This window comes from Alosa sapidissima, chromosome 17 (assembly GCF_018492685.1).
Source record: "Alosa sapidissima isolate fAloSap1 chromosome 17, fAloSap1.pri, whole genome shotgun sequence".
NCBI classification, from domain to species: domain Eukaryota; kingdom Metazoa; phylum Chordata; class Actinopteri; order Clupeiformes; family Clupeidae; genus Alosa; species Alosa sapidissima.
The window spans coordinates 14,391,756-14,404,266 of NC_055973.1; the positions used below are offsets into that span (position 1 = coordinate 14,391,756).

The window sequence follows — 12,511 nt, forward strand, 5'->3', positions numbered from 1 at the left end:
TCAGCCATGATACAGCTCCGGTCACGGCGAGAAATGAGATCCCTTCTGTGTCCCTCAGCCGGGGGAGGGGGGGGGGGGGGGGGGGGGGTGGTTGGGCGGTCGGCCGTGACGCTGTCTTGGATAACGACCCAACCGACAGGCTGCCAGCATCTGTCGCCAAATATCACAGAGTGAGCAAACGTCCCTCTGCGTCAGGCTCCTCCTTCCCCCTTTCTCTCTTTCCCTCTCCCTCTGTCTCTCTCCATTCCAACTAGCGCCCCAGCCCTTTCTTTTCCTTCATCTGTCTCGCTGTCTGTCTATCATTCAAAGTCCTTCATCACCGTCTTTTATTTTTCCGTTTTTTCGGTGTCCCTTTTTATGCACACATGCACGGCTGAACAAAATCTGAGAAGCAGCGGGGGGAAAAAAAGATTGTCCATGACTGCTAACGTTTTCAACAACACGTGCTGCTAGGTCCAAAAACACAAAGGCACATTCTTTCCCATGCAGGGGAATGTGAAATTGAAAACAGAGCACATCAGCCAGCCTTTTCCACCCACTTCCATTTTTTTCCCCTTCTCTGTTTGTGTCAAAGAAACTCAGGCCTGTGTCTTTAGCACTCCCCATGTTTGGATTACAAGAATGCACATATTGATCTGACAGTCAACAAATTACCAACGAAATACAACCTTCAGCAGAGGTCACATTTCTGGCCTGTGTCGCCATGTCTGGATCTCCAAGCTTGTGGATAACCATTGGGAAGGGTCCCTCTGACACACCCGAACAGAGTGGGCTTGGCAGCTCTCTTTCAAATAGCCCAAATTCTGGGAATACCTTTTTCTTCTCATCAATGGTCAGACATTCGCTTCCAGTTCCAATCGGTGTAGTCCCCAAGTATCCCACCTCTACCAAAGGCCTTGGGAATCAACACTAATGAGAATGAGCAGAAAATTGGCTCATTCTCATGCACACAAACTCAAAGAATCTATAGATCAATACCAAAGCATGGTTGCGTCATGGCTGGAACCACATCTGTTTTTGCAAAGGTCTCCCGGTCTATAGTCCTCTTTACTCTTTCTTTGGGGCATTATTACAGTTCCCCATCCCTGATGAAAGCCCTGACCAAAAGGTTGATCTTTGCTGAACCAACTGACGTTTGTTTGTTGGTGAAATAAGTGGGCACTGTCATTACCAGAGAGTGGGCGGAAGAGCATTGATTGGTTGGTAATACAGCTTCTCAAAGGATTGCTGATATAAAAATAAGTGGCATGGACTCCTCTACTCTCTCTCTTTCTCTTCCTCTCTTAAGCTTAGCTGAGAGCTGTGTCATACTAGGGGGTGCTGAGTGAAACCACCAAAACCTTGCAGAGGTTGCAGAGATCAAAATCTTCCACTCTGGTAAGTCCAGTGTTGGATACATAAATCTTCTTCTAAAACAGAACACCCCCAAAGCTCCATCGACCAGAGTTCCAACTGCACACCACTTGTGAAAACCAACACACCCTCCTAGAGCAACAAAGCCAACAAAATGTCACATCACAAAAGCAGATCTGAAAACATTGACCAAGTCAGGACTTCTCTCAGTGCTCGTGTGGGTTGCCTCTTCTGGGTGGAGGCAGTGTGGGTGCAGCAGAGAGGGCCCAGGATAAACCGAGCGCCCGACACAAGCACATTGTTCATGAGCAGCACTGTGATATAAACAGAGGGGCCGATTGAGCCCACATGACCACATTCCTCCAGAGTCTGCAGGGAAGCACTGGGATAGGCAAACTTAGGGAGGGGAGAGGACGCATGTGTGACTAGGAGCGTGTTGGCCTTGCCAGGCTGTGCAGTTGCACAGCTCAAGAGTGTGTGACCTGTCTGCACAAAGAGGTCATATATGACACCAGAGGCTCCTAACAGGGTCCTGTGCTAACCCCAACCAACCCACAGCTGCCCCACAGGGCAGGACGCGTATGTTACCACTGAATTCCATATGCAAGATGTAGCCATGCTGAGCCATGACTAGGAGTTCTGTACTCGCTTCCAAACTGAGAGAACCATGCATTACATACCAGTTAGAATGATAATTAGCTCTATAAGAGTGTCCAAACTTGCAATGGGTTGAATGTACATCAGAAATGCCTTCACAAGTAGGGGACACAAATTTGCTTTGCAAACTCTATTCTGACCAGGATTAATAAAGAATTAACCTTAACCTTAAATCTAATAGCATTTTCTCCAAGTGCTTTAAGAACATTTCTTGAACATTAGCATTTCAACAACTTTGGGTGGAATAAGACCATCAAGCTACAGTTGTAATGGCTTTAAAGTAGGCTAATGATTAACTAAGGATAATCCTATTTTATTGGCAGCAATTGGGTGGTACATCTAGGATGTTCTTCAGGCAGCATTTGGCTCAGATATCCTCCTTCCTGTTATACAGTAATTACTCTTCCACACACCCTTCATTGTGCTTCATACAGGTTTGACAATTACCCCCTACTGTAAGTAATGAGCAACTCCAGCAGGTCAAACAAATATGTTAAGATAAATGGCATGTCTATGCCTATATGAGTAAGACACAGCTACAGGAAGCTCCGTACAGAATTTCCTTAGACTAAGCTTCACTTCACTTTAACTGTCTCACTTCTTCACCGACACTCAATAAACCATCAGGGTGAAAGCTCCGTCTGCATAAACTCAGTGGCTTTCAATCAAACCTTCAGCACACACAAAAAAAGGGGGAAAAAAAAGAAACGAGAAGACATCTGCAGCTGTTAGCCACACAAATTCAACAGAGCTCTGCTGTTGCCTTGGTGGCGGCAACAGCACATTCTTCTGCTCCATGTGTTTGAAACTCAACCCCCCTCCTCCTCCACAACCACCACCAGGACCAATCCCTTCCCAATCGACACTCCTTCCAGCCTTGTGAAGTCATACAGGATGCCAGGTGTCTCCCTTTCCTATTTATTTAGCATGGCCACCTCTCTCTGTCTTTCTCTCTCGACGAGACAGACTGTGGAGAGGAAACAGAGCCTACACCTCATTGCTTGGCCATGGGGTCAAAGTTCACCCAGCGCTCCCTCCTCCCTCAGCATGTACAGGATGTGGGTGTTTGGGAGCATGCACATGACATGTGTGTGGAGGTAAAAGGCAGCTAGGCAGGCAGGCAGGCAGCAGCTGTGCACTCTGGTTTTGGGAGGGTCTCTGAGGCAGGGGCTGAGAGCCAGCTCACACCGAGGGGCCAGTGGGGACCCGGGCCTGAGTGGCTACTGAGGCTCAGCAGGGGCCCCGTCGACGAGGAGGGGAGAGGAGGCGAGGTGAGCTGAGCTGGACGGGCGGCCCGTCAGCAGCAAAGGGCCCTGGAAGTGTGAGAGCAGCCGGGTGTGAAATTGTTTACCGACTTTCTCAGAGGACACCAAGCTACTCTTAATAATTAATGATAACGACAGCGCACAATTACAGGTCATCGCCGTGTGTGGGGGGAGAGGCGAGGTGTTGAGTATGACCTTGGCTGTCTTCATAGTCTCTCTCTCTCTCTCTCTCTCTCTCTCTCTCTCTCTCTCTCTCTCTCTCTCTCTCTCTCTCTCTCTCCTCTCTCTCTCTCTCTCTCTCTCTCTCTCTCTCTCTCTCTCTCTCTCTCTCTCTCTCTCTCTCTCTCTCTCTCTCTCTCTCTCTCTCTCTCTCAGCATTGGTAAGATCATGAGGGAGTCCAACTCAGGTTGTTTGGGATGGTAGACTGAATTTCTGATACTATAACTGCTTTGCTATCCCTGGGCATCCTTCAAACAGTCACAACAAAGACATAAACAACAGAGTTTCGGTCTCGTAGGGAAAGAGCCAAGGGAAAAACCCTCACACATATTTTTTTCCGGGCTCAGTTAAAAGAGTCTTAGTCTCCAAGCCAGTGGAATTCACTGCATTCACTCAAGTATGTAAAATGCTCCAAAAGCAGGCAATTTTTAAAACATCTAAAAATAGCCATCAAAGTGTATCAAAGTGTATTGGGTCTTAACCTCTAACCTTTTGGAGGTTGTGGGGTCAGCGGGGAACAGTGATTGGATTAAAGACGGGACTGAGCAATCTGAAGGTCAGTGGGATGACATAATCCCTGTGGTAGCCAGCACTGGAAACAGCTCCATGGTAGCAGATTGGACTCAGACACACTCACACACACACACACACACACAAACATAAACAAAAGAACACACACACATACACACAGATTCACTTTCAAAGCAATAACACAGCCATTCTGCATTTTTTTCCCTCACACTGGGACTATTTTATGGTGCGTTCAACAGATGTAGTGCTTTCTCAGCACATTTCACCCAAAGATACAGAGGGAGGTCAGACAAGGGAAGGAAATCCATCATCTATCATTTTTTAAATCCCTTGTCTAGTGGCATTTGGAAAGAGTGCATGGACCAGTTTGGCCGCGAAAAACAGGGCTGTTTGGTAAATCTGCAGCCCAGAACCAGAGTCTGAAAGCCCGTTCCAGACAGACATTGGGGCTGGAGAGTTTGCGCTTCCCTCTATGACAGGGAGCCTGTCTGCAGGGGAAGGGGAGAGGAAATGAGGTCTTGCAAGGTGCTTCAACATCTGGCTCCTTTACTGTGAGGTGAATTTCAGGAATGACTCTCTTTTAGACCCAAGTCAATATTTAATTACCTGAGATGTTCAATGCAGCCCAATGTGGAGATATGCCATAATGCACACACTATGGGTGCAAGTGGCTTCACGCTGGAAACCTGGACTGTAAAATGTAGCATGTGAGCAGGCTGCATAGTCAGGGAAATAGTCTGACTTCTTTGTGGCATTTAGGAAATGTCATGCCTCATCTATAGAGCCATGCTGCTGTCTGTGATGCCACAACCCTCACACTGCTAGCCAGGGTAGCACACAACCTGAAGACCTGACTGCCAAACTTCCTGTCGGCTCTGATAAACGTAACACTCCTGTCGGTGTGCGAGTGTGTCCATGCATTTAAATGCCAGACAATGCAAAAACAGCACGATACATGTTATGGAATACCTGACATTCCCCACCCCCAAAACTGTAATGTAATTCCAAGGTCCCCTACTGTCGCCCCCACACAGGAAAGCAAACCTGCTGGTGATCAAAGCATCCTTTTAACTGCAGATCTGAAAGTGAGCTGACCTGAGCAGTCCCCACTGAGAAAATCAAGCCAATCGCAACAACACCGGGCTTCAAGGGAACTGAGATTTCTAAACAACAAAAAAAAAAAAAAAAAAGAGGAATGCTTTAAAAATAAAAGGGGATGATAACGAGATGGCATGACGGCACATTCCTTGTTGCCACGGCAGCAAACTGCTACAGTCGGCTCTCCTCTCCAGTGTTCAAGGCAGTTTTGTATTTCGTCTGAGAGACAGAGGGAGGGGTGGAGACATTTGGATAAGGAAACTATTTCCTCATGTCAGACACACACATATGGCCATACCATCACTAAGGAAGGACACATACTTTACATTCCTATGGGAGATGTGTTACAGCTTGGTCACTGTAGTCAAACACACACACACACACACACACACACACACACACACACACACACACACACACACACACACACACACACACACACACACACACACACACACACACACACACACACACACACACACACACACACACCTGTTGGCCACACCAAAGCCAAAATGTACTGAAATCATTCTTAGCACTCTGTCTACACTTACAGTAAAGCCCCAAACCGGATGCAAAGTGCCATGTGTTCTATAAAAAGGCAAATCATATCACACACATCCCTAATGCATTAGGTCTTATAATACTGTAAACACTTTACTGGACGTGTGCTTTTATTTCAGAGAAGCAGCTCTTTTAAAAGACTGTGTGTGTGTGTGTGTGTGGCACAGAAAGAGAGAGAGAGAGAGAGAGAGAGAGAGAGAGAGAGAGAGAGAGAGAGAGAGAAAGGCATAAGCATACTCTTCATTTCATTCAACATTCTGTCCATTAAGAGATCAGTGCGACTAAGAGAGAGGACAATGGCCTGGGCCTGAAATGGCACTGCAAATCTGTTCTTGCATCCTATAATAAGCACTAACACATTAGATGCATCATTAGAGATGGTTCAGTGGCGGACGGCACTGACAGCCAGGCTATCTCTCCTGGAAATCCATCTCCCAATACTTGACACCGTCAATGTGTGCTAAGACCTCTTCACTGTATACAGAGTTCAACACGAACACTGAAAAATGTTAAGATGACCGAGGGCAGGGTAGTCGTGCGCCAGCATCCCCTCGCCTGTGTGAGCGTCTCCCTGCGTCACCCTGGCCCCCTGATGAAAGGGGGTCTGACCACGGCCTCGGTAGATGTAGGTCACAGAGGATTGTTCTAATCCAAGCCCCCGGAGACTCTTCGTTTTACAACTTAAACCAGACCTCCTGTTAATGCGACACCGGCGTGTGAAACCTGATCCCCGGGCTTTACGCGACACTTAAGGAGCTAATGTTGATTTTGGCTTTTTTAACAATCAAAGGGGGCCTCTTCTCGTGGACACTGGGCCCCCAAGAAGGATAGAGAGCTGTTTGGGGATAATAGTAATACTATTGAGTTCAGGCTCAATTAAATCACTCATTCTCTCTCTCTCTCTCACACACACACACACACACACACACACACACACACAAGGAGAGAGCACCGCCCAGCTCACAGGGGACCCGTGAATCTGCTACGGAATGAGCCAATCACAGCCCCGCAAGGCTCATAAAAAGTAGGACACAAACCTACATGGAGGAAAACAAACATAAATGATGATGTCAAACACAATTGTGTGTAGAATTAAGTGAATTCCCCTTTATATTCCCACCAAGTAGCCTGTTTATTTAAACACTGATGTGTTGAAGGATGTCTTGTAAATCAGCTTAGGAATAACTGGACTTGCGCAATCTGGGTTTGTGGGTGAAATACGGATCAGGGAAAGTATTAGTCAAAGCACAGTTCAACGGAACTTGATGAGTCAAATTCAGCTGAAACCTTTGAAATACGGATAAAGATATTTTGTTTTCAGGTCATTATGTGGTAAATTAAAAATTAATCTCCCCAATGTCGCACAGTATTGTAAATATCACGACTGAACAAGATCAAGCTGGCTTGATCTGCGCAGACTCATCACTATGGCAACCACTGATTAAATGAAAACAAAAGGGACAGGGTGCTGTTGCTGCCCATGCGCTTTTAAACTCTGCAGTCTGATGGTAATGACATCACCCCTTTGATTTAAACATAGACAGACATATATTTGCAAACCCACACACACCCACACAGAGCTTACAGATGACTGAGTGACACAGAACTTCCGTCAGGAGATAAGAAGGCTTATCTTTCACTGGGTCCAACAGCTATTTATTACACACCGTGCTTTTGGCCCATTTCTGTACAGTTATGGGCGGGGTGCTAGCTCAATGAGTTTAAGTCACAGTGACAGGTGTTCCAACTGTCAACAGGTCAACTGCGCCCTCCTCTTCCTCTCTCACAACCACACACACTCACTCACCTACTCTTTCACTCACCCACTCTCTCTCTCTCTCTCACTCTGTCACTCTGTCACTCTTTCACTCTGTCCTCTCTTTGCTGTCCTCTCACCTTTTGTACTGTTGGCCCCTGTCCACTTCGAATCATGCATCATGTCAGACGGCAGCCACTGGCTCTCTGCTATGATTTACTTGCAATGCCAGGACCACCTCTGACGCTCCCCCCCCCCCCCCCCCCCCCCCAGAAGAGGAGGATTAATGGTGCCCTGTCACCTTTCTCAATCATGACTGGGCCGGTTGCACGCCCCCCCCCACCCCACCCTCCCAGAAGGGCATGCAAGTACTCACATAAGCACAGTCATAAAACACGACTCATGCCGAGACCTTGAGGTCTTCCGCCACATGCATGTGAGCCACGTGGGGCAGTGCAGTCCACGTCTTCCGCACATCCCTTGCCGTGTCTCTCTCTGTAATGTCACCGGTTTTGAACTCAACGGGCTACGGCTACGGAGCACGCGGCGGCTAGACTGGCGCTCGAGAACTAGCCAGCCAGCCAGCCGGGGACTGTAGAGAGCGGCTGCACGGCGACTGTACATTTCACACACTGCCGTCAGGCTGTCACTCGTCCATCAAAGGCCACTCATTACAAAGGCCCCCTGGTTCTACTCCGTAGAAACAAGTCCACACTGTTGGTGAATGACAGGTTGCAGCGACTGACATGTGCAATGTGCCGTGATGGAGAGGGAGCCAGAGAGAGCGCGAGCACTTTCCACCACACTTACCCAGTCCCAGGGTAAACTGTTCGTCCATCAGTGACCAAGCAAGGTAGGGTTCACTGACTGGACACTGGGGCAACAGGGCTTTTTAGCACCCTCACGGAGAGGGGAAACGAGAGTCAGGGTGCGAGTGTGCTTCAGGGGTTCCTATCCTCCTTCAAACCAAAAACTGGAAACAGCATGTAAGGAAGAGAGACAAAAGAGCCTATATGAGGCAAAGAAGACAAAAACCTAATGAGGCATGAAAGGCATTTCAATATAATTGTTCTTTTGTCCTGATGAGCACAAATATAGGTCCAGGTATGTTTTCTGAGAGAAACCTTCACCTGCTCTGTCATCACAACCTTCTGTTGTCAAGTTAAGTGACATAATCCACAATCCTCAATGTTAGTTGATATACAGCATGCCAATGAGTTGCCGTCATCAATTATTTAACAACCTTACCCACATAGTCCTCTGCATTCTGGTGAACTAGGGTGACTACACCTTTTATTGTTCATTCATTCGGGGCCCTAAATGAGAGGGACTTGTTGACATCATAGTTTACCGAGCTTTGGTGTCTGCTGACAGATTTTGGCAGGAGGAAGCCATACTTTGACCTGCATGAGACCATGTGATGTGCTACTCCACGGCTCTGATTTTGAGGAGACCATCAGCAATTGTCATGGCAATGAAGGGGTTATGTGGGCCGCTGCTTTGACTCTGCGCACTGGAGCACCAGATGCCAGAGGCCTTAGAGGATGTGTAAAATGAGGCCCAGATGTGACTGAAGTGGAGACTGCATTATGAGGGAAGATTTCAAAAAGCTGCAGGAAGTCCAAAAAGCGCTGATCCCAACACCCCCCATCCATCCCAGGCTCACATGTCTCACTGCATCTACTGTAATAAACCTGCTGGCATCGTTATAGTCCTCCATGAAGGTGACATGCCAAACATAACAAATAAGTAGTCAATGTAACATTATAAGCTGTATGCAGGGATATGTTTGGTCATATCTAATATCAGGAACGTATGCAATAAGTCCATGCTCTTTACTTGTAGCCTATTAGTATCAATGTCAAACAGCAAGGAATGATTCTATGTATCCTACAACCTATGCTCAAATAAGCTATTCCTCGGGACTGGTGATGTCATCATACTATCGAATTCAAAACCATTCAATATTCTTTACAGCACTGGCTTGTTCAGTTATCAATCTCAGACAACAAGATCTATATTTCCCACAACCTATGCTCAAGGTAACCCATTCATCAGGACTGGCGGTAAAAAGAACATAATTATTCACATTTGATGCGGCATAGGCCTATCTCTATCCGTGGAATTGCATCCGGAAAAGAAAACAAACTATTCTTCCCCATTTCATTGCAATGTTTTCATAGGGACAATTTTTCAGTTGCTTAGCTCGGGGCAAATGGTTTGCTAATGGAAGCCCAGGGTGAAGGACAGACGATGCCAGCCAAACGTCTTCATTTCGCTTCCGTCGTCCTAAGCGAAGGGTCCCGTCTGTCTGGGACGAAGTTAATTCAAAAGGAGTAGGCGGGACTGAACAGTCGCGAAAACATAGCATTGGGTTACATTCCTCATAGCCAAAAAAATCTGCAAATGGCACATTCACGTAGGCCTACAATCCTACACTAGAGCAAAACAAGCACTGGAGCTTGTGCTGATATAAAGGACTCGAGCATACGCTACGATACCATATTTGTGGCCTATTTGTGGTTGTGAGCATCAACATATCTTATCACTAATATATGGAGCCTACAGGGTATAGGCCTGCATGATAATTTGACAATACCCCCCCCCCACCCGAAACACAGTCCACACTCAAGCCTACAAACGTGAGGCCAAAACATCCATGGGCGTGCATGTTAAACAAATTCTGGTCCACTTAGGCTATCGCCTTAAATGGTTCAGTTCTGCACATAACGGACAATCACGCACAGCAGCAATGAAAAACCACTAGGATGACGGAACAAACAAAATACAGATTTGAGACCACTGCATTGCCTACCCTATGGAAAACACTGCGTTAGAATCAATGGAAAAGATAGACCGTATACGTAAACACATTTTAAGGCATTTTCATTGACGAGTGGCAAACGAAAAAGACAGAAAAATAGTCAAAGGTCCAAGGTTGTTTATGGCATGTGGGTAAGGCACGATTTGTCTGACAATCAGATTTTTGGAATATCATCGCTTATATACAGTCTGATCGACTGGGTTCAAATTTCTAAAATATTGCTAATGCCTTGGCACTATCGTCTTCGGAAGACCACTACTTTATTTTTAATGTAGACAATCTTGGATATCTTATAGTAGCCTAGTCATTACAGCCTGCATTCGAATCAGAATATGCACTGGGTCTCACAAGGAACTCTGAAATGGGCTACAACAGTCTCCAAGTCTTCGGTTGTTAAATTCAAGGTCAACTAAACGGTTTTAGACCTGTGTGCAATAAAGATGATGCTGGAGACAGTCGAAAGAGACAAAGAAAACTGATGACATTGTGTAGCAGGCTGTCGTCTTCCAACTGGATATTCTGTATTTGCTATAAAGGCAGTTTGAATGATAATTGCATTCAACATCTGGTGGTGGTGGTGGTGTTTTGGAAGGAGGGGGAGGGGGTAGGGGTGTTATCAGATATCCTCCGCTACGACCGCTTTTAGTTAAAAAAATTAATGATGGACGGTAAAATTAGCTTACCCTCCGATAACTCCAGCTCCAACTCAGCTAATCTGGCTCGCACCTCCAAAGGAAGGGGCAGCGCATCGCGGTCCGCCATTGTCCGTTTTAAAATCACTCTCGTCCTTTCTTCTTTCTCTCGCTCTCAACCAAGTCTTTCAACGCTGCCCTTTCTCCCCACCACAGAAGAACATAAGGGCAGAGGAGGTGGTCGTCCGAGCAAACCGTCGAGGAACAATAAATGCTTAGATATTTTTTCTTTCTCAGCGAAACCCCGCCATATCTGTGCGTCTCCTCTATTGGACTGTGCAGTAACGTCTTGAGTGCAATGCTGGGCTGTCAGTGCGTCGGTGTGGCTCGCCGTTCACAGCGGTGTTTGCGGCTCCTGCTTCTTTTACTGTCACCCTCGCATGACGCAAGGGGACGTGCGTTGTGCCATTACCAGACGAGGGCGCTACCACTTTCATGTGGCAGATTTGTTAGCCCTACTGTAGGCTACCCCATCCAACGGCTCCCTCCACGCCCCCACACGTGAGGGGTATTAACGGCACGGACAAGTCATTTCATTCGGACACAATCTGTTATAAAGGACAACATAGTCGAAATGCAGGCTGTGAATAACAACTAGTAGGCCTATGTGATTTCAGTTTTTATTCCAACTATTTATATTTAAAACAAAAACAGTTGCACCATATTGAATTACTAAACATTTCTAATTTTACTGTAGGTTCCCAAATCTTGAAGACGCCTTCTAAACTTCTAATAGTATTCCAAAAAATATGTTCAATCTATGGAATCTACCACGCAAGTGCCGCCCCCTTGTGGACACATTGGCTTTGTAGTGCCTCCTTAAGGACATCGAAGAGCACCAGGTTAAATGTTTAGTTGAAGGTCTTTCTGAAGATTTAAGGTACAGTAAGCGATGCTGGATGATGGATGCGTTTGCTTCTTTAGTAGATGCTTTTATCCAAAGCTATTATTCTATTACATTTCTTATTTATTATTCTATAACAATTCTATTATTTGAACCAAAGACCAAACCAAACACTAGAGGCAGCTCACTCCTTCCTTCAGTGAACCCCAGTGTCCGGTTATTTTGTGTTTATAAATGCTTGAGGAACAGGCCGCAGCCGCATGGTTTGTTTCCAGTTCACACGGCTAGATCTATCCGTTCAGTAAGTCCGTTGCTTTTTTCTTTCCTTTTTTTGCCGTTTTCAGAGAATGGAGAGCTAGCATACCGTCAGGAGATAGTCGCTGAATGTTACAAAAAGTGTTGTTAGAAATCGCTTACCCTCCCTTTAAAGGCACAGTCGATGATTGTAATCCTAATCATACACTTTTGGTCAAATTTAGTCATTTGTAGTGATCCGGTAAGTGTGCACTCCAACACACAGTACGGACTCTAAGGAAACAGTGGTTTTGTACGGAACCATAAAAAATTCTAGCCAATCAACACCTTGCTTCAGAAGCAAATTGACTGTAATAACAAGGCTGGTAATCAATAACCTTTCCCCAAAAACAGGGAATACACCTTTAACTTATTTGCTAAGCAGCAAGACAAAATTCACACGGGAACGTCTG

The 12,511-nt window shown here is 46.2% G+C and overlaps 1 protein-coding gene across 13 annotated transcripts in view; it reads right to left on the reverse strand.

Annotated features, from left to right (window-relative positions):
* The window catches only part of dip2ca (disco-interacting protein 2 homolog Ca), an 88,305-nt gene extending 76,951 nt beyond the window's left edge, over positions 1 to 11,354 (reverse strand). For 7 of the 13 annotated variants that reach the window (XM_042067107.1, XM_042067106.1, XM_042067105.1 and 4 more), the window contains exon 1: positions 10,952 to 11,350. In XM_042067107.1, the coding sequence (XP_041923041.1) occupies positions 10,952 to 11,030 (79 nt within the window). In that variant the 5' untranslated portion in view covers positions 11,031 to 11,350. Of the gene's footprint in view, positions 1 to 10,951 lie in introns of all 13 variants that reach the window. The other 6 variants (XM_042067101.1, XM_042067097.1, XM_042067095.1 and 3 more) reach the window with 3 other exon arrangements.
* Positions 11,355 to 12,511: the final 1,157 nt, after the last annotated feature.